General features: G+C 44.9%; 1 protein-coding gene across 1 annotated transcript in view; it reads left to right on the top strand.

The window, feature by feature from the left end:
- The window catches only part of CNKSR3 (CNKSR family member 3), a 107,228-nt gene extending 100,881 nt beyond the window's left edge, over positions 1-6,347 (top strand). Inside the window, exons 12-13 of the mRNA XM_004477803.5 lie at positions 258-347; positions 5,007-6,347. Of these exons, the coding sequence (XP_004477860.2) occupies positions 258-347; positions 5,007-5,308 (392 nt within the window). The 3' untranslated portion in view covers positions 5,309-6,347. The remainder of the gene's footprint in view (positions 1-257; positions 348-5,006) is intronic.
- Positions 6,348-20,510: the final 14,163 nt, after the last annotated feature.

The following is a 20,510-nucleotide window of genomic DNA, read 5'->3' as shown; positions in this document are numbered from 1 at the left end:
CATGCTTCTATTTTAGCCGTCGGGGCCTGGACTTGAACTTGGAGCCGCTCGGCTCTTAGACACACAGGCCCGAGGTTAGCATGCCTCCGTCCCAGCGGGAATAGGACGCTGCAAAAGCGCGTCCTTATTTTAAAATAAATTAACTCGTCGGTGCCAGGGCTGTGATGTGGGATCTAAGGTGTATAGAGGGGAGGGTTCTCGAGCACCCTTGACCTTGCCAACCGCCAACCTTGTCGCTTCCCCCTCGACGTGCGCAGGCCGGCCGCGTCCGTTGTCCATGCCCGCCGACGGGAGCTGGATGGGCATCGTGGACCCGTTCGCCAGACCCCGGGGCCATGGGACGAAAGGTGAGTTTGACGGAAGCCAACCCCAGGCACCAAGTAGACCAACCCAAGACCCACCGCTGGTCTCAGCCCCACTCCCGAACGCGCCGCCACCGCCAGATAGAAAACTTAGCTGCTCCGAGGCCCTGACTTGTGATTTCTAGAGTGGCAGAATGTATCATCCCAGTGATTGTAAATCTCATTCATTATCTCATTCCGGGTTTAATGGCTATGGTTATTAGTCTATTTCATTTTTTATTTTTTAAGATTTATTTTATTTACTTCTCTCCCCTTCTCCCCGCCCCCCGTTGTCTGCTCTCTGTGTCCATTCACTGTGTGTTCTTCTGTGTCCGCTTGCATTCTCAGCGGCACTGGGAATCTGTGTCTCTCTTTGTTGCGCCAGCTTGCTGCATCAGCTCTCCATGTGTGCAGCGCTACTTCTCAGTGGGCTGTGCTTTTTTTTTTTTGCTCAGGGCAGCTCAATGCAGGGTGCACTCCTTGCGCCTAGGGCTCCCCTATGCGAGGGACACCCCTGCGTGGCACAGCACTCCTTGGGCACTATGTGTGGGCCAGCTCACCACACGGGCCAGGAGGCCCTGGGTTCGAACCCTGGACCTCCCATGTGATAGGCGGATACTCTTATCAGTTGAGCCACATCTGCTTCCCAGTCTATTTGACTTTTGATGAAAAATCACAGTATTTTTTTTTTCCAGATCCTTCTCATGATAGAGAATAATTTCTCTTTGAGAAGAAATTTGTGTTTACTTTGTTCTGTAACCAAAGTTACTGGTTATTTTTTACACGAGTCTCAAGGGAAATGTTTTAAAATAGTCTTATGTTTACACTATCACATTTGATTATCAATTCTGGCAGGGTGTGAGAACAATTTTTTTGCAGTGTTGAAGCAAAGAGCAGGTGAGAAGTTAAAGTACACTAGGCCTTAGATAGGAAAAGGAGAAAGAAAAAAGGGTGACATTTGCACCTTGGTATAGGTATCACCTGGATTGATGACGCTATGGGTTATGGGGGGTGTGATAAAACCAGGAGAGGCCCGCAGCTGTAGGTGTCCTCAGCTGGTTTCGGGAAGTCTGTGGAGCAGACAGCAGGTGGCAGGACTGTCCTTTGTTGAGACTTAGAAATGTTAACAACTTCGTCGCCATCCCTTAGCCCTGATTGACCATTTTTATTTCCTTTACTGTTGAGAGATGGGGCTGGGGAGTGTGAAATTAGGAAATGGAAAAACGCCTGACCCTCCTTCCCTCCCCCTTTCCACATTTTTCTTGTATGATTGTTTCAGAATGAAAGATATCTGCACAATGGGCATCTTTTTTTAAAAGAAAAAGGTATAGCTGCTGCATTGAGATCAAATTCACCTGCTGTAAGTTTTGGCCTTTTCAAGCGCACAGCTTGGTGGGTTTTAGTACATTCACAGATTTGTGCAGCCATCACCCACTGTTGAATTCCAGACATTTCATCACCCCCAAAAGAAAGTCCACGCTCATTGCCAGTCACTGCCCGTACATCCGTTCCTTCACGCCCTGACAACCACGAATCTACTTTCTGTCTCTTTGGATTTACCTGTTCTGAACATTTCACAGAAAGGGAATCACGCAATGTGGCCTAGTGACAGTTGGCAATTTTATTTTATTTTTTTTAAAAATTTCTCTCCCCTTCACTCCCTCGCCCTGTTGTCTGCTCTCTGTGTCCATTCACTGTGTGTTCTTCTTTGTCCGCCTGCTTTGTCAGCAGCGCTGTGAGTCTGTGTCTCTTTTTATTGCATCATCTTGCTGCATCAGCTGTCCGTGTCGGCGCCACTCCTGGGCGGGCTGTGCTTGCTTTATTGCACGGGGCAGCTCTCCTTGTGGGGTGCACTCCTTGCACATGGGGCCCCCCTACATGGCGGACACCCCTACGTGGCACGGCACTCCTTGCGTGCATCAGCACTGCGCGTGGGCCAGCTCCACACCGGTCAAGGAGGCCCGGGGTTTGAACCCTGGACCTCCCATATGGTAGGCAGACACTTTATCCGTTGAGCCAAATCCGCTTCCCACAATTGGCAATTTTTAAAAGTACCTTCCTCCTTTGATGACAAAAACAAAACTAGTACATTGTCAAACATCTAGAAGGTGCAAGAAAATACAGTTCACCTGTGATCTGCTTCCCCAATGAGGACGTAATCACTGTGAAATGATTTTGTGTATCTACCCATCATTCATATGTTTACTTAGGCAGCTGTATAAAATGGAGGTAGTGGATGCTCAGTCACACTGTGTGCAGTAAACATTATTTAATGATATGCCACATTTTTCTGCAATATTTAAAAAATATTAGCGTTTCATCTATGGCTAGAGCTCCTGTTTATTCAGTCTGCTACTTTTGGACATTCAAGTTATTTCTATGTTTCCTGAGTTCTAAATAATGCTTCAGGAAGCATCTGTGGACATGGATCTCTGCATGGAGTTCTAGTTTTTTAGGCATGGAGTTTCTTGGTCAAAAGAATGCAACAGTACAAAACAGGGGGACCCTAAGGTAAACCACGGACTCTAGCTAGTAGTGCAATTACAAAAATGTGCTTTCATCAGTGATAACAAATGTACTTCTCTAATGAAAGCTCTTAATAATAGAGTGGGATATGGGAATGATAATTCTGTAAACCTACAACTTCCTTAATAACAAAACATTTACTAAAATAAGAATGCTACATTCTGTGGGTAAGTTTTGATTCATTCTCTTAAACACCCACCCTCAGAACAGGGTTCTGTGGCATTTAGGGTAGGGTAAGTCGTCCTTATTCAGAAGTGTCCCAAGCTTCGGGACACTAAGATCCTTGAACCCCATCAGTTAAGGGTGCATCGTGCCTGCCTTTCATTCAGTGTGATAATCAGATATTACACCCTCCCCCCCCACAATTCTAAAATGTTCTTAGAGTGGGAGGTGCAATTATAGGGCCTTCTCCCTTTGCTTTTTTTTTTTAAGATTTATTTATTTATTTCCCCTTCCTTCCCCCCCCCCCCCCCCCCAATCCCCATCCCGTTGTCTGCTGTCAGTGTCCGTTTGCTGTGTGTTCTTATCTGGCTGCACTGGGAAACTGCGTCTCTTTTTTTGTTGCGTCATCTTGCTGCGTCAGCTCTCCGTGTATGTGGTGCCACTCCTGGGCAGGCTGTGCTTTTTTCATATGGGGCGGCTCTCCTTGCAGGGTGCACTCCTTGCACGTGGGGCTCCCCTATGCGGGGGACACCCCTGCGTGGCACGGCACTCCTTGCACATGGCAGCACTGTGCAGGCCCTGGGTTTGAACCCTAGACCTCCCATGTGGTAGGTGGACGCTCTTATCAGTTGAGCCATGTCTACTTCCCCTCTCTTTACTTTTATGATTGCAAGTGAAATAATGAAAATATACTAGTAGAGAAGTGTGGGCTCTGGGTCTCTTTTTCTCCCCGGGTACCCTCTAAAGCAGCCTCAAGCAAGGTGGGCCTCTTCCGTTTCTGATTTCTAATCCCTCGGGCGTGGGATGGCCATGTGTGGGTCTCGTAGGGTGGCCGGGAGAGGGGAGCAGGGCCTGGTACCCGCTCTCCAAGCAGGCAGAGGGCAGAGCCTTCTCAACAGCACCGTGCGACAGAGGTTATATTAGCCCAAGGGGTGCTGGTGCAAACACCAGAACTCTGTTGGCTTTTCTAAAGGGTATTTATTTGGGGTAGAAGCTTACACTCACAAGGCCCTAAAGAGTCCAACTCAAGGTCCCATAAGAGGTACTTCCTCACCCAAAGTCTGTTGCCACATGTTGACGCAAGATGGTGGGCGATGTCTGCGAGGGTTCAGCCTTCCTCTTCCCTCTTAAGGCTCCGTGCTCCAAGCTTCTTCTGATCTCAGCTATAGGCTGGGACAAACCTTGTCTCTCTCCTGGGCTTGTTTCTCTCTGGGCTCAGCTGCTCTGCTTGCTCTACAAGGCCAGCTGTAGACTCTCAGGCAGACGGCTCATGTCTTCTCCCAGGGCCTCTGCCATGTTCTCTCTTTCCTCACATATCTGCTTCTCTGCGCTTGCTTCCCGGGCTCTAGGACCAAAACTCTAGCTGTCTCCTCTGCCTTGTCATTTTCTCTTTGAGTCCCTGCCCACCAAGGGGCCGGGGACTCGACCTCCTCCTTGAGGCGTCCCAATCAAAGCTCTAATCATAAATTTTTTAAAAAGATTTATTTTATTTATTTCTCTCCCCTTCCCCACCACCCCAGTTGTCTGTTCTCTGTGTCCATTTGCTGCATGTTCTTTTTCTGCTTCTGTTGTTGTCAGTGGCACGGGAATCTGTTTCTTTTTGTTGTGTCACCTTGCTGCGTCAACTCTCTGTGTGTGTGGCCCCAATTTCTTTCACGCTGGACGGCTCTCCTTACGGGGCGCATTCCTTGCGCACATCAGCACTGCACATGGGCCAGCTGCACACCGGTCAAGGAGGCCCGGGTTTGAACCGGGGACCTCCCATGTGGTAGATGGACGCCCTAACCACTGGGCCAAGTCCGCTTCCCTCTAAGCATACTTAAATCAAGGAAGAGTCAATACCATCTAAGGGTGCCTCTCGCCCAGAGGAACAGACCGGTTTAGAAACCTAACTGGTATTTCTTTTTGGAACTCATCAATGATATCAAACCGCCACAAGCGTTATTTAACCAAGTCCTTGGTTTTGTCTGAAAACAGGTGAGGACGCCCTGTGCCGGTATTTCAGCAACGAGAGGATCCCTCCCATCGTGGAAGAGAGCTCCTCTCCCGCCTACCGCCTCTCCAGGCCGGCGGCCGAGCGGCACCTGGTCCGGGGGGCAGACTACATCCGGGGGAGCAGGGGCTACCTCAATTCCGATCTGCACAGCAGTGCCACCATTCCGTTCCAGGAGGAAGGGACGAGAAAGAAGCCTGCCTCTTCCTCCGCCGCCAAGCCCTCCTCCACCGAGCCGTCGCTCCTGGTCAGCTGGCTCACGCGGCTCAAACTGTTGACGCACTGAAGGCGCCCACGGCCTGCTCTCCCCCTGACCCCCGCTCCCAAGTGCCTTGGCTCCTCAGGCGACGACCTCTTCTGACGTTCATACACAGTATTATGTAGCGACCTTCTGTAATTTCAGTTTGAAGGCATCGGGTGGGACCCGGTCCGAGAATCACAGGTGGCGGCGGAAGGAGGATAGCATGGAGAGCCTGCTCCTTTTGCTTCACCAGTGTGGGAGGCAGTGTCCCTCTGTGAGCGAGGCCCTTTGGGTGGCAGTCGTGGGCCACCGTGAGCTGGAGTGTGCGGTTCTCACGAGGAGCGGGTGGCACAGTTGGCTTTTGGCGGGGGGGACTGAAAATGGCTGCCCGTTCTGTTGACATGAAGATGCGTTGGTTCGTGGTCCAGTGTCTTCACCTGGAAAAAGCCGGTGGAGAAGATGTTTTGATTTCTGAAGCTATGTCCCCTATTTGTAAGTGTAGCAGCTTTGACTTTGAAATCATCAGTGGGAAGCGTCTAATGCTCTTTCACAGCGGAGGTGTAAGTGTAGGTCTGTTTCTACATTTGGTTTATCCCCTTTTCATAAAAAAAGAATCTCCGTACTGTATAGGTCAATGAATACCGAATCACAGTTAGATACAGATTATCACACGCAGAGAAGTTTGTTGTTATTTGCGAGGGGTGTTGTCGTCGTCGTTATATATTATTATCTTTAAGGGGAAAAAAAGCTATAAAATTTGCTGTTAGCCAAAGTATCTTTCAGAAAAATAAAACAACAATATTCAGATTTATGAGCGATACGTCAGTTCACATTTGGACCTGCTCAATGTCTGCCTTCCAGAAAAGAACATACAGTTCTTCAAAATTGTTACATGTCTTGCTAATTAGATATATCTTGGAAAGCCTCTTGGTCACTAATTTTCAACTAGCATCAGGTATTTTGGAAACGTGTCTGGATATTAACTCTTGTTTAAACTGAATGTATGATACTTTGTTAGAATGGAAAAGTACTACTTGTTAATTTAAGTGTTTTAAATATAGTTGTATATTTTTCTTATTCTTAAGTCACATGAAATTGGAATGCTTTTGTTTTGCGTCCTATGTGAAGCTAATGAAGGGAGTGCTTAAGGTGTTTTCAAATTTACAAGTGACAGCCATGGCCAGAGCCACCATGGGAGCTATTGTTAAAAAAAAAAAATAAGCCGTCGAGGCATTTTGGGATTTTATGGATTAGTAATGGAGGCGCTGGAGAAGCCTGCGGAAAATAAAATTACATCAGTGGGATATTTTTAGACAGAGCAGGTATCCCTTACCCCAAAATACCTTCTCTCACACTGCTGGAATTGTTTACTTTGCTGCACTGCCTGAAATTCAGCCAACTGGAGATTTACTGGCATTCGGAAATGTCTTCCCTTTAAAATATCTCTGGCGAGGTTAAAGGAACTAGCAGCCACTCACATATTAGTATAATTGAACTCGGACCAGCTGCTTTTCTATCAACCCCTAAATGAATGACAAGAAGGATGTGGGTGTCCAAACTGAGGGACAGGAGAGGCTTGGAGTGAGTGACTTGTTGGGTATTTAGTAAAGGGTAAGAGCAGAGTGTAGGGGAGGGGGGCTTGGGATTAGCTGCATCATGAAATGGAGAGCTTTGGAGGCATCAGTTGGCAGGTAGTCCCTTTCCTGTGGGGAAAATGCCACTTGTGAATGAAATGACCAACTTGAAATGACTTTTCTGAAGTCAATCTTAACTCTAAGCAGTGCCCACTTAAATTCTTCACCCAGATGGGTATTTTTTGGACCCTGTCCTGAAGCCTTAGGGGAAGGCCAGAGAGTTTTCTGGGGCCCTGACTTTAGCTAAGCTCAGCAGCTTATTTTATTTTATTTTTTTAAAGATTTGTTTTTATTTCTCTCCCCTTCCCCCCTGTTGTCTGCTCTCTGTGTCCATTTGCTGTGTGTTCTTCTGCGTCTGCTCGCATTATCAGGTGGCACTGGGAAACTGCATCTTTTTTGTTGCGTCATCTTGCTGCGTCAGCTCTCCGTGTGTGCGGTACCATTCCTGGGTGGGCTGTGCTTTTTTTCACGCAGGGCAGCTCTCCTTGGGGGGCGCATTCCCTGCGCTTGGGGCTCCCCTACACAGAGGTGTCCTTGTGTGGCAGGGCACTCCTTGCATGCAGCAGCACTGTGCATGGGCCAGCTCACCACATGGGTCAGGAGGCCCTGGGGAACGAACTCTGGACGCTCCATATGGTAGATGGACGCTCTATCAGTTGAGCCACGTCTACTTCCCACCTCTGCAGCTTATTTTTATTTGGGTTCTTCTCTTAAGTTATGTTTGAAAAATATATTGCTGCCAAAAATAAGTGTGTAAACCTCAACTAGTGATATGAAGAATAGCATAATATTATTGAGTGGAAACCTAATTTCACGGTAAACATGTGTTAACATACAAAGATGCAGAATGATACTTTTTGATGTGGTGCTTTAAAAAAGTAGTTTCTCCAAGCCTTCTAGCCACAACTCAACACATACTGCTTTTTATAAATATTTTATAACATCACTTTACAATCCTCAGGTGCAAATCATGGGTAATATTACAAAACCTACCTTCACACATAAATTACCTCCTTTTCTCTTCTGAAAGGAAATGGATAGGTTAGAGCCGACCTAGACACACACCCATCAACATAATGTGCTGACTGTACTAGAAACAAAGGTAAAATATATAAATATCCCATCATGAAATACTAATTTTAGTATGGGCATGCTCTAGCATGATTATATTAGAAGATATGATGAACCAGCAAAACAAGGCACTTGGCCATACCTATGTATAAAATTACTAGGAATGTAGCAGCTCCAGGTGCAGGCTGCGATGTTGACAGCTCCACGCAGGAACAGGATTGATGCCTGGGAGATCATTTTCCAAAATGTGTCCAGTTCTGGGGAATTTTATGATCACTACACTCGTGGGGTGCTTCCTGGAGCCTTGTTCAAAATACTCTACATAACAACGTTGGGAGGTGGGTGCCATTTATCCCCTGCATTAGGGCTCTCCAGAGAAACACCCTCAGGATGGGTGGATATGTATCTATCGATATTACATTATGTAAATATCATGAGAGTTACGATAGGAATTAGCTCGCTTGACCATGGTTATTGGCAAGTCTGAACTCCGTAGGCAAGCTGCAAGTTGGGAACAACAATGAAGGTTTTGATGAATTGCCCAGGAGAAGCTGGCTGGCTGCAGTAGAGGTGGACATTCCTTTTTGTGACTACTGAAATATCAGTTCTCCCTTTAAGGCCTTCAGCTGATTGGATGAGTCTTCTCATTGCTGAAGACAATCTCCTTTGTTTGTTGTATTAATAGAAATAATCAACCATAGATGCAATCAACTGACTGATGATTTAATTCCATGGTATAGCCTCACAGTAACAATTAGGCCACTGCTTGCTTGACCAAACAACTGGACCCCATAATGCAGCCAAGTTGACACATGAACTTAAACATCATCACAGTCTATGCTTTTGCAACTTGGCATCCTTACACAGCTCCTTAAGCCATACTTAATCTCTAAAAACAGTAACCGTCATACTTTGCCTTCCATAACTCAACTGGCCTGTGCACAAACGTAAATGCTCTACACCCATCCTCAGAAGAGGATGCAGGGAAGCGGACTTGGCCCAGTGGTTAGGGCATCCGCCTACCACATGGGAGGTCCGCGGTTCAAACCCCGGGCCTCCTTGACCCGTGTGGAGCTGGCCCACGTGCAGTGCTGATGTGTACAAGGAGTGCCTTGGCACACAGGGGTGTCCCCCGCATAGGGGAGCCCCACGCACAAGGAGCGCGCCCCGTAAGGAGAGCCGCCCAGCGCAAAAGGAAGTGCAGCCTGCCCAGGAATGGTGCCACATACACGGAGAGCTGACACAAGATGACACAGCAACAACAAAAAAGAAACACATTCCTGTGCTACTGACAACAACAGAAGCGGTCAAAGAAGAAGATGCAGCAAACAGACACAGAGAACAGACAACGGGGGGGGGGGGGGGGGGGAGGGTGAAGGGGAAGGGGAGAGAAATAAATATTAAAAAAAAAAGGATGCAAGTCCTTGGGTAATCTTCACTCTTAAACTTGATACCTGTAATTTAAATACTGGGACATAAAGTTAATGCAACTTATGTTACATATAAGGAGATAAGATAGGGAAGATAACAGGTATTTGCTTTATGTATATATACAAACATTCCTAACAAAACAAGGAAGAAATATTGATAACTGTTAGTCATAGTTTCTACAACTGATCACATGAACATTCCTCATATTTATAACCACCTTTGTTCACTATCTATTCCATATTCCATTTACTCTCAGCAAGAACTCCAGCTGGTCTTGAGTCTGTGCTTGGTGGAGTACCCATATCTTCATTCCTGAAGAGTCCGGACCATAGGTAGTCCTGCCTGAATTGGGTGGTTACAGCTTTTATTGAGTTTAATCATAGGGCATGGTAGTACTAAATGATACCCTATGGCAGGGGTTCTTAACAAGGGGTCTGTGAGCTTCACTGGAAACTCAAGAAAACATTATTCTTGTGGGGGCATGTTGGTGCGGGTGTGACCTATTTATTAAATAGCACACAGTATAGTGTGAACTTAGTAATGGGAATGTGGTTTTCACCTGACTGGCAGAGGGGTCTGTGGAACAAAAAAGGTTAAGGACCCCTGTCTTAAGGGGATCCCCTGTATTCCACACAAATTGCTCTTTACCCCCATTGTGTAGCAGCAGCCCCATTTCCCATTGATAATCAAAATCAGTCACCCCAGCCAGGACAATGCCCTCCTTTGCCTTTTGAGTCAAAGGCAAGGGGAGCCCAAAGTGGCCAGGTGGCAGTCTTAACTTCCAGTTCAATGGAATCACTGTTGTGTCTTCTGGTGGAAGTGTCCTCCTTTTGGAACCAAGACCTGTAGGTCAGTAGAGCATAAGGTCAAAAGAATAGGAAACAAAAATTGTCCTAGTGTATCACTAGGGATAGCAGTGAGCGATGGCCACTCCCATTTCTACCCCTTGATTCCTGGACCCTAGAATCTTGGCTATGGGAGAAACAGCCATAAAAAACAGTATTAGGGTTCTCTAGGGAAACAGGACTGATATATGGTAAATATTATATGACTTCTTATAATTATTATAATATGGGGATGGGCAAGTCAGAATTCTGTAGGGCAGACCCCTACAGCTGGGAACTTTGATGAAAGTTTTCCACAAATGCCGCAGGAGAAGCTGCTGGCTGTTGGATGTAGAGAATTGTTCCACCTGACTGCTGAAATCATCACTCCTTTTAAAGTCTTTAGCTGATTGAACGAGGCATCTCTCATTGTTGAAGGCAATCTCTTCAATTGATTGTAGATGTAACCAGTCAGAAGCAATCAATTTTTGGATGATTTAAGTCCATGAAATATCCTCACAGTAACCATCAGACCAGTGCTTACTTGACCAAACAACTGGACACCATAACTTAGCCAAGTTGACACATGAACTTAAACATCACAAGCATCATAGAGTGGATGCTAATTTAGAACACAGCCTCTTGGAGGACGTTGCCCAAGCCTGCAAGGAATTGCCACCTAATTGGCACTGAAATTGAGTCTTCAAAAGGCCGTTCCACTGCTCTGTCAATCCAGCTGCTTCAGGATGGTGAGGAACATAGTAAGACTAGTGAATTTCATGAGCATGTGCCCATTCCTGCACTTCTTTCACTGTGAAGTGGGCTCCTTGATCAGAAGCAATGTTGTGTGGAATACTGTGATGGTAGATAAGACACTCTTTAAGTTTTGGCAGAGGCATTGCATGCAGGGAAGGCAAACCCATATCTGGGGTATGTGCCTATTTTATAAGATCAAAATGCTGCCTCTTCTATGATGGAAATGGTCCAATGTAATCAACCTGCCACCAGGTAGCAGGCTGAGCACTTCATGGAATGGTGCCATATCAGGGACTGAGTGTGGGTCTCTGCTGTTGGCTGATTGGGCACTCCACGGTGGCTGTAACCAGGTTGGTCTTGGTGAGGAAGTCCACGTATACATGTGTGAGCCCATGTGTAATGTCCATCTTTACTACCATGGCCATCTGTTCATGAGCCCATGGGGCAATGACAGGAGTAGCTGGGGAAAGAGGCCAGCTGATATCCATAGAATGGGTCATGCTATCCACTTGATTATTAGAACCCTCCTCTGCTGAAGTCACCCTCTGGTGATCATTCACATTGGACACAAATATCTTCATGTTTTTCTTCCATCCAGAAAGGTCTATCCACATACATCTTCCCCAGATGGCTTTGTCACCAATTTACCAATAATGTTCCTTCCAAGTCCCTGACCATCCAACCAAACCATTGGCCACAGCCCATGAATCAGTGTACAAACACACCTCCAGCCGTTTCTCCTTCCAAGTGATAAGAACAACCAGGTGCACTGCTCAAATAGCTGCCCCGTGGGAGGATTTCTTCACTGTTCTTCAGGGATGTTCCTGAAATGGGCTGTAGTGCTGTATTTGTCCACCCCCTAGGTGATACCTGTATGTCATGCAGAACCATCTATACACCAGGCCTGAATTTTCTTCAGACAGTTGGTCATAGGGAACTCCCCAAGTGGCCATAGTTGTAGGCTGTGAAAGAGAAGGTAATGTGACAGCAGGGGGATCTAAGGGCACTTGAGCCACTTTTTCATGTAACTTACTTGTGTCTTCACAAGTCATAAATAACACTTCCATTTGATCATGGAGGTCTGTTGTGTATGTCCAACTTTATAGCTTATTGGGTAAAACAAAACACAGTTCATGTTGGGCAACTCAGGTCTCATGATAACTTGGTGGTCCATGGTTAAGCATTCAGTGTCTATGAAGACCTGGTAGCAGGCCAAGAGCTGGCTTCAAAATGAGAGTGGTTATCTCCAGAGGATGGCAGAACTCTGCTCCAAAACCCTAAGGGTCTGTTCAGTGATTGTCCTGTATGGGACTACCAGAGGCTACAAATAGCCTCTCTTTGCCACTGAAACTTCCAGCATTGGATCTGCTGGATCATAAAGTCCAAGTGGCAGAGGAGCTTCCATGGCTGCCTGACCTGTTGGCGAGCCTTATCTTATTCCAGTCCCCACTCAAAACTAGCAGCTTTTTGGGTCACGTGGTAAATGGACCTGAGGAGCACACCCAAATGAGGAATATATTCCTCCAAACTCCAAAGAGGCCAACTAGGCATTGTGCCTTTTCTTGGTTGTAAGAAGGGCCAGATGAAACAGCTTATCCTTCACCTTAAGAAGGGATGTCTTGAAATGCCCCACACCACTGGACCCTAGAAATTTCACTGAGGTGAAAGAACTCTGAATTTTTAGTGGATTTATGTTGCACCCTCTTACACACAAATGCTCTGGCATTAAGTCTAGAGTAGTTACTACTTCTTGCTCACTAAATCCAATCAGCATAATGTCATCAATACAATGGACCAGTGTAATGTCTTATGGAAGAAGGTGATCAAGTGCTGCCACTTGGCTCCTGCCAACCTGGGATCCAATACTTCCCGTTGTGTTTAAGGATCCAGCTTCAGTGACGACGGCGTAGTATTAATAATATCTGACCTTTAGAGAAGAGTGACCCTAGATCTCTTCAGGGAGGAGAGCAACTCTCATAAGTTGCGTCCTCACAATCTTGGTGAAAGGTATGTCCTCTGGATATTCCTGAGGTGGTGAGCAGGTCTTACATGATAAATCCAAGCTAACATTCCAGTCTCTCTAAGCATTATTCCTGGGCAATTCTTGCTTTCCATCTTCAGGTAATGTAGACCACTTTTAGCCCATGCTTCAGTTAACCACCCGAACAAACTGTTAGAGCCGTTTTCAACACCTCAAGCTACAGCATTGACTCCAGAGTCTCTGCTTAGTGGGCTCATATCAATAAATTCAGCCTGATAACTTTGTGTTCCTTCAGGCAGCTCTTGAGCTGGGAACTTGAAACCTTGAGTTCATCCATTTCTTAAACAACTGTATCCAGTAGTATATTTAGGAACAACCAGCCAGAATCATTATACTTTCTAACTCCAGTAAAACCTGTTTAGGTATCAAACAACCAGAACCTTACCTCTCATAAGTATTTGAGTATGAGTATCCAATGGTGATATTTTGTATATCTCTATTGCCAGTTCATGCCACAGACGATCAGTGCCATCCTGATCATAAGAAATAGTCGTTAATGGCTTTTAATCAGATTAGAGAACCAATTCCAAAAACCCCAGTACCAACTCAGAAATCTCCTTAAGATTGTTTCAGGGAGCAGATGTGGCTCAAGCAGTTGAGCACCTGCCTCCCACACAGGAGGTCCTGGGTTTGGTTTCCCGTACCTTCTAAGAGAAGAAACAATGAGTAGACAACAAGGAAAAAAAAACAAACAACCAAAAACCCCACAAACCCTAAAGCAGCAACAACGAGCACACAACAAGCCAGAAAAAAGAGCAAAAACAATGCTCAGACAGATGAGGGACCCATCTTGGGGGTGGGGGAGATTCTGTTTCTCAAGGATTGCTGTCAGTACCAAAATGTGTACTGTGCAGGATTCTCCAGAGAAATAGAACCAACCAGACGAAAGCAAATATAAAATGTGTTTTAGGAATTGGCTCGCGTTGTCACGGGGATTGGCAAATCCTAATTCTGTAGGGCAGGTCCCAAGTTAGGAATCTCCAATGCAGCTTTCAATGAATTCCCCAGGAGAAGCTGGCTGACTGAAATAGAGATAGAAATTCTTCTTTCTAACTGATGAAATAAACTCCTGTTCAGGCCTTCAACTAATTGGATAATAATTCTCTCGTTGCTGAAGGCCATCTCCCTTGTGGATTGTGGATGTAATCAGCCATAGATGACAACTGACTGATGATCTAACGCCATGAAATACCCTCATAATAATAATTAGGCCATTGTTTGGTTGGCCAAACAACAGGACACCGTAGCCTAGCCAAGTTCTCCGTGAACTTAACCATCCCACCCACTTATGCCTGAGAAAGTGATCCAAGGATACTCAGCTAGGAATGGCAGAGCTGGGCTTAAACCAACTGCTTCTTCTTTGGAGGCCTTACTCTGAATCACTTTGCCGTATGCCTTTCCTTTGATGTATTCAATTCCTGAAAAATTCAGAGCATATTAAAACCAGGCTAAATATTCTTTTCGTGCTTGTGTATAAAATGCAATCAGATTCTCCACTCAGATGGTTCTAAACTGGGTTTTCTTCTACGTGGGTATTTGGTAAGATGTTTGAAAGGCATGCTGACTTTGGAGTGAGGGATCTAACTCAAGGGTTTGTGAAGCATCCATGTCCCCCCCCCATTAAATGCCAAGGATGGTCTCCCCTATTACCACAAAAACGTTGGCATTTCCAAAACTCCCCTAGCAAGAGGCACCCTCCCTTCAAACAGCTGCTGTGTCATCAGGGAGTAGTATTTCAGTCTTCATGTTATGTATTTGTCCATTTTTTTGTCTCTGCTTCTCAGTCTACACAATTCTCCCCAACCCCCAAGCTTGAGGTATGAAAATCTGGTTTTGTGAGGATTTTTGTTTTTGTTCCTTCATCCCCACCCATGAACCCCAAAACACCAAGCAGTTGTTTCCACCTGTGGCCAATATACCAGGAATATTTCTGAGTTTGTTAAGACCTCAGAAAACTCTGAGGTATTTATGCACACGTTTTCACCTCCCAAAGAGGTAGAATAAGTAAATCTCTTAGTTTAACGTTTGAGTATTGCCAGCAAAGAATTCGCATCATGTTGCCACTACAGGCAAAAAAAGGGGTATAAATGTAGGCCTGATTAGGATATTTCTCACCCATAGCACATGTGGTTAGTCTTTACAGGCAAGCACATCACAGTTTTACTTCCACCTTTGTTAATAAAATCTAGCATTATTTCCTTTGGGATGAGACCATGGCAAGCTACAAGCTACTTCCTCAGAAATTCTATGGACCGCAGACTTCTTAAAAGGAAGTAAACCACTTCTGGTGTGGCCAATATTTGGCTTGGCCAATGATGTTTAATTTTATTCATTTTTGGAGTTACTATGCTTGTGGATTTGTTATGTTATCATGCTAATCAGATGGAAAATGAGTGTTAAACAATATATTGATTTTAAAAACTGGCTTAAAGAGTCCATCAGAAGATGGCCTGTCTGATGTTTCTTCAGATACATGCAAGGCCTTGTATGAGGCATGATCTTAGAATGTATTTGGTGATACTTGAAGTTATTTAAAGGGATAGTTTATAATCTGGAAGATCTGGGATCAGAAACGTAAAAAAAAAATCTTACTGTTAAATTTTACCTTTTATCCCCATTTGACATGCTGATAGATCTGGGATGAAATGGAGAGAGAAATTAGGAGAGAGACAAAGGGAACTGGAAGATGGTTGTTAAGTCTCTGCTTGTATTTGGTTCACTGACTTGCACACGTACAGTGAGTGTGCCGGCCAGACAATGAGCCTGCAGAACATCTGGTAGCTCAGCTGATACAGGCACAATCCTGATCCTTCTGGAAGGACTCTCTTGAGTAGAGACCACTTCAGATGGTCTATAAGTTGCAATTTATCTGTGCCATTGAGCTGGGGTGGGTTTGGGGCTACTTATGGTGAATATCCCAGCCTCTTCTCTGCTTGAACTCTTGGGTTTGTTTCCCCCATTTGTTAGGGTAGAATGTATGAATATGTGGATATTTGGCCATTTTTTACCTACATATTGGCAGTTCCTATGATTCAATCTAATTGATTACAAATGTCCCAAGGACAGAGATTATACTTTTTCTGCCTTTCTCTTTCTACCAAACCCATGTTGTTCTGTGTCCTGTGTAACAATTATCAGCCTTCATGAAAGACCTAAGACTGAATCCTCAATCTGCTCTTACTCATCTACTTGTTCCTAAGACCTAACGCTGGTAAATTCCTAGGAAAGAAAGGAAGAGGCGGCAGACTTGGCCCAGTGGTTAGGGCGTCTGCCTACCACATGGGAGGTCCACGGCTCAAACCCCGGGTCTCCTTGACCCGTGTGGAGCTGGCCCATGCGCAGTGCTGATGCATGCAAGGAGTGCCGTGCCACGCAGGGGTGTCCCCCGTGTAGGGGAACCCCATGCACAAGGAGTATGCCCCGTAAGGAGAGCCGCCCAGCGCGAAAGAACGTGCAGCCTGCACAGGAATGTTGCCGCACACACGGAGAGCTGACACAAGATGACGCAACAAAAAGAAACACAGATTCCCGTGCCACTGACAACAACAGAAGCGGACAAAGAAGACACAGCAAATAGACACAGAGAACAGACAACCGGGGTGGGGGGAGAAGGGAGAGAAATAAATAAATAAGAAATAAATCGTTAAAAAAAAAAAGAAAGAAAGGAAGACTATAATGGTGGATTAATTAAATTTGCCTTTTATGTTATTTGTACTCATGACAATGCCAAGTGTAAACAAAGTTTGGCCCTTGGCATTTAGGTCAGATGAGAATTTTGTTTTTAAACTACAGCCCTACTTTTGCAGAAGAAAAGAATTAAACCAAGACCTCTCAAGGTTTTGCTTCTGCTTTTGATCTTAGGGCATTTAACTAAATGGAAGAGTATTTAGGCTAAGCTTATTTAGAGTATTATGTTGAACTTGGAAGTGCTACTACCTTTTCAAGACTTCTCATCAATGAAGCAATGTCAGTGGAGCCGCCATTAGAGGGCATTTAATGGTTATAATTGAGTTACACTCTTTAGATAACATAACACACAAATGCCAGGCTGTAAGGTTTGCTTTGTGTGTTAGCTTTAATGAACAGCAAATTAATTTTAACTGATCCTTTAAAAAAAAAACTTGTCTAGCAAAAAGTTCTGTATTCTCATCCTGAAGATGGACTCACGTTCTGAGGTCCAGCCAAAGAGGTGGCCCCCAAGGTCATCTCACCAAGGCTCTTGTTGATCCTTCTCTAGACACAATGAACTGCTCTCATCCTGTTAGATGTTTGGCTCTCCTTCTTGGATTGTGAGCTTTTCTAAAGCAGGATCTGTATAACTCACAGCGTAGGAAGAGTACATTTTATTAAAGCATCTAGATGTAAAAATTAATAAGCATGCAGTCAGAAAAAAAAATTAGCAGAAATTATCATAGTCTTCTATGAAGAAATGTTCTAATTTTATATGAGGGTTTTTTGCAGACGATTATGTGTAGCATTTTGTTACAAAGGCTCTCCCACTAAAGGAAAACATTATATGAGGTGTCAGAACTCAATAATATTTATAGGGAGAATAAACTTGAAGGTCAAAACGGCTACTTTGGTTACAGGATTACAGAAACTGCTGAGAATGTGGGCACTTTCAGAAGTCTACAAAGGGCTCATTTCAGACTCCTAAGGTGGTGTCAAATTAGCCATAGAAAAATGAATGGGGGTGGGTAGGAGCTAAGGAATGTTCCCAATAATTTAAGCAACATGCAGGACTATTCCAGTTGTATGATGTTTGACTGCAAGAGAGTATTCTGACCTAAGAAAATCAAGTGTATGAATATGGCCAGGTATTACAAAGCACCAAAGTCCTGAGGGGTTGAGTGATGGAACCACCAAAGAAAACGATAGCTGCTGTTGGAGACAACCAACTATGCTGCTGAAATAGCCTGAGTCATGAAAGTCTAGTCTTAAAATGTTGCGGTCCTTTGCCCAATACATTGGGCTCCTCCGATGCCGTGGTATTCCACTCTGTTGATGTATGAGAACAAAGTATTCCACTTTGTTGATGTATGAGAACAAACCAGAAATCTGCTTCCATACCTTAAACACCAAAAAGATGGCAAGTAGCAGGGGCCTTCAACCTCAATGTAGTTCAACATAGAAAAATAAAGAGAAGGAAAGAGGCATCAAAGAAACATCAAATGAGTAAATCGAGAGACCCCGTTGGGAATAGCAAATTGATGATGATGATTGTCACAAGGCTCCTCATGGTGATTTCCCCCTGAATAGCATGCCTGGGGACTTCCATCAAAAGCACTCTGTAGAATTAACTGAAAATTTAAACTATTCTCACATTAATTGGGAAATGGGATTGAGTTCTATTCTTGGAAACTGAAAATACCTGGAGCACACAAATGAGAAAGCCTGCTTTTGTCTTCTTTCCTTCTGTGAGGAGCACTCACCTTCAGCTCCCTGGGAAGCAAGCACCCCTGCACCAGGTGCTTTCGCTGCCCTTTACTCCCTGACCTTTGGCCTCTTGCTCTGCTCCTTGTTAATCGTTGTGCTTTACTGGTGCAGCTCGAACCACAGTTGCCACTCTTTCCTGGATTTGCCCTCTTCATTCAGACCATCTCCCACACTTTTGGTTTCTGTGCTGGAAGAAAATATACCAAATTTATCTGGTAATTGGAGGAATACGCAACAAAGAATTCAACCCACAGGACCCCGTGGAGGCAGGCTCTCCGTGTGCTCTCCCTTTGAGCAGTGCAGGGAGTTGGAGATACTTGGCCATGGGCCTGAGAACAGCATGGGAAGGTTATCTGATGGTCTTCCTAAGGCTCAGCAGTGAACAGCTGTCCCTGTGTGAGCCTTTCTGCTGTTTCTTTGTTTTCCATGCCATTGATTTCTGCTCTTTAGTTCCCATTTCCTTTGGGTTTATTCTCATTCTGTTTTAATGTCTTGTATTAAGCTCATGCTGTAGCTGAAACCCAGCATCTCAATGACTTAGCGCAGTAAGAGTTCACATTTTCCTCACGCAGAGCCCTCCCTCGATGTTCCGGGTGGGACCCACAGTATGGTGGTTCTTCTCCAACTAGTGACTTGGTGACTAGAGCCCCTCCTACGTTACGGCTTCTCCAACTTGGGGTCCAAGGTAACCTTGGCATTATCCGTCTGGTAGACTGGGGAGCAGGGAGTGGGGAGTTGTAGAATATGGAAACAGGACACTTACCCAGCTTGGCCTAGAAGAGGCAATAAGGGCCACCACAGCTGCAAGGAATGTTGGGAGATGGACATGGGTGAGGACCAATATGTCTTTAGTTGGATACTTTGCTCATTAATATACAGCTTTTCTTTTCTAATATTAACATTTAAGACTATCAATTATCCTCAAAGCATTTCTTTTGTCACATCTCACAGAGTCTGAGAGGTTTTGTTTTCATTTCCAGTTAATTCCAACTAAATTTAATTTCCTTTATGGTTTCTTCTCTGACCCATGTATTATTTTTGAAGTTCAAATATTTTTCTGACCTTGAGATAGGGAAGGCTTTCTTATGCAAGGCACAGAAAGGACTGACTATAAAAGAAATGATGGACTAATTCAACTACATTAAAGTTAAGAACTTCTCTTCATCAAAAGACACTTTAAGAAAACAAAAAGAAAAAAGTAGAAATGGGAAAAGGATAAATCCTAAAGATTAGCATCCAGGATATCTAAATATTTTTTTTTTTTACAGATTGCCGAGAAAAAGACAAATCAATACAAAATGAGCAAAATGCATTTCACAAAAAGGAAATGCAAATTCCCCACATGCACAAGGGAAGATGCTCACTGGTGCTCAGGGAAATCGAAATCAAAACCACAAGGAAATACTCTTCCATACTTCACTGATTGGCAAAAATGAAATAATACGACCAACCTCGGGGTGTGGCTCAGTGGGATTGTTCACGCATTGCTAGTGGAAGGTTAAATCGGCTCTGAAGGTCCCCATGCTCCATGCCCCAGCAACTTCATTCCTAAGAAGATATCCTGGAGAATAAAACTACCTGAGAAGGAAATGCTTACATGTCAAAGACTGCTCCCCTTCGAGCTGGATTCCCAGAAAAGGAGTTCAGCTCCCTTTCTCTGTGGAAACTGGCCATGGCGCCATTATTTAGAGCAACCAAATTTGATCCAAACGCAAGGCTTAGACTCCACTTTCAGGGTGCTGCCAGGCAAGGGAGGGGCTGGTTCTACCCCAGACATGGATGGTACTAAAGCAAATCCTGCTGCCAGCTGGCAGTGTCAATCAGCCGCGAACACAAGCCCTCACTATGCCAGGAAAGAGGCAGGTACTTCCTTAGAAACAAGGTTTATAGCCTTCTCCTCCTGGAGTTTGTTAGACCTCCATCTACTGCCCCAGGGTGAAACTGACACCTGAGGACCTGCGCTCCATCTACTGCTTCTTTCTCTGAGTTTCCCCACCAAAATGTTCTCCAGAAGGCCCACGTCTGCTGCTTGGCCCCCTTGCCTTTGTTTGTAC

This window comes from Dasypus novemcinctus, chromosome 28 (assembly GCF_030445035.2).
Source record: "Dasypus novemcinctus isolate mDasNov1 chromosome 28, mDasNov1.1.hap2, whole genome shotgun sequence".
In the NCBI taxonomy this organism is placed as follows: Eukaryota; Metazoa; Chordata; class Mammalia; order Cingulata; family Dasypodidae; genus Dasypus; species Dasypus novemcinctus.
This window is presented reverse-complemented; position numbering and strand designations above follow the sequence as displayed.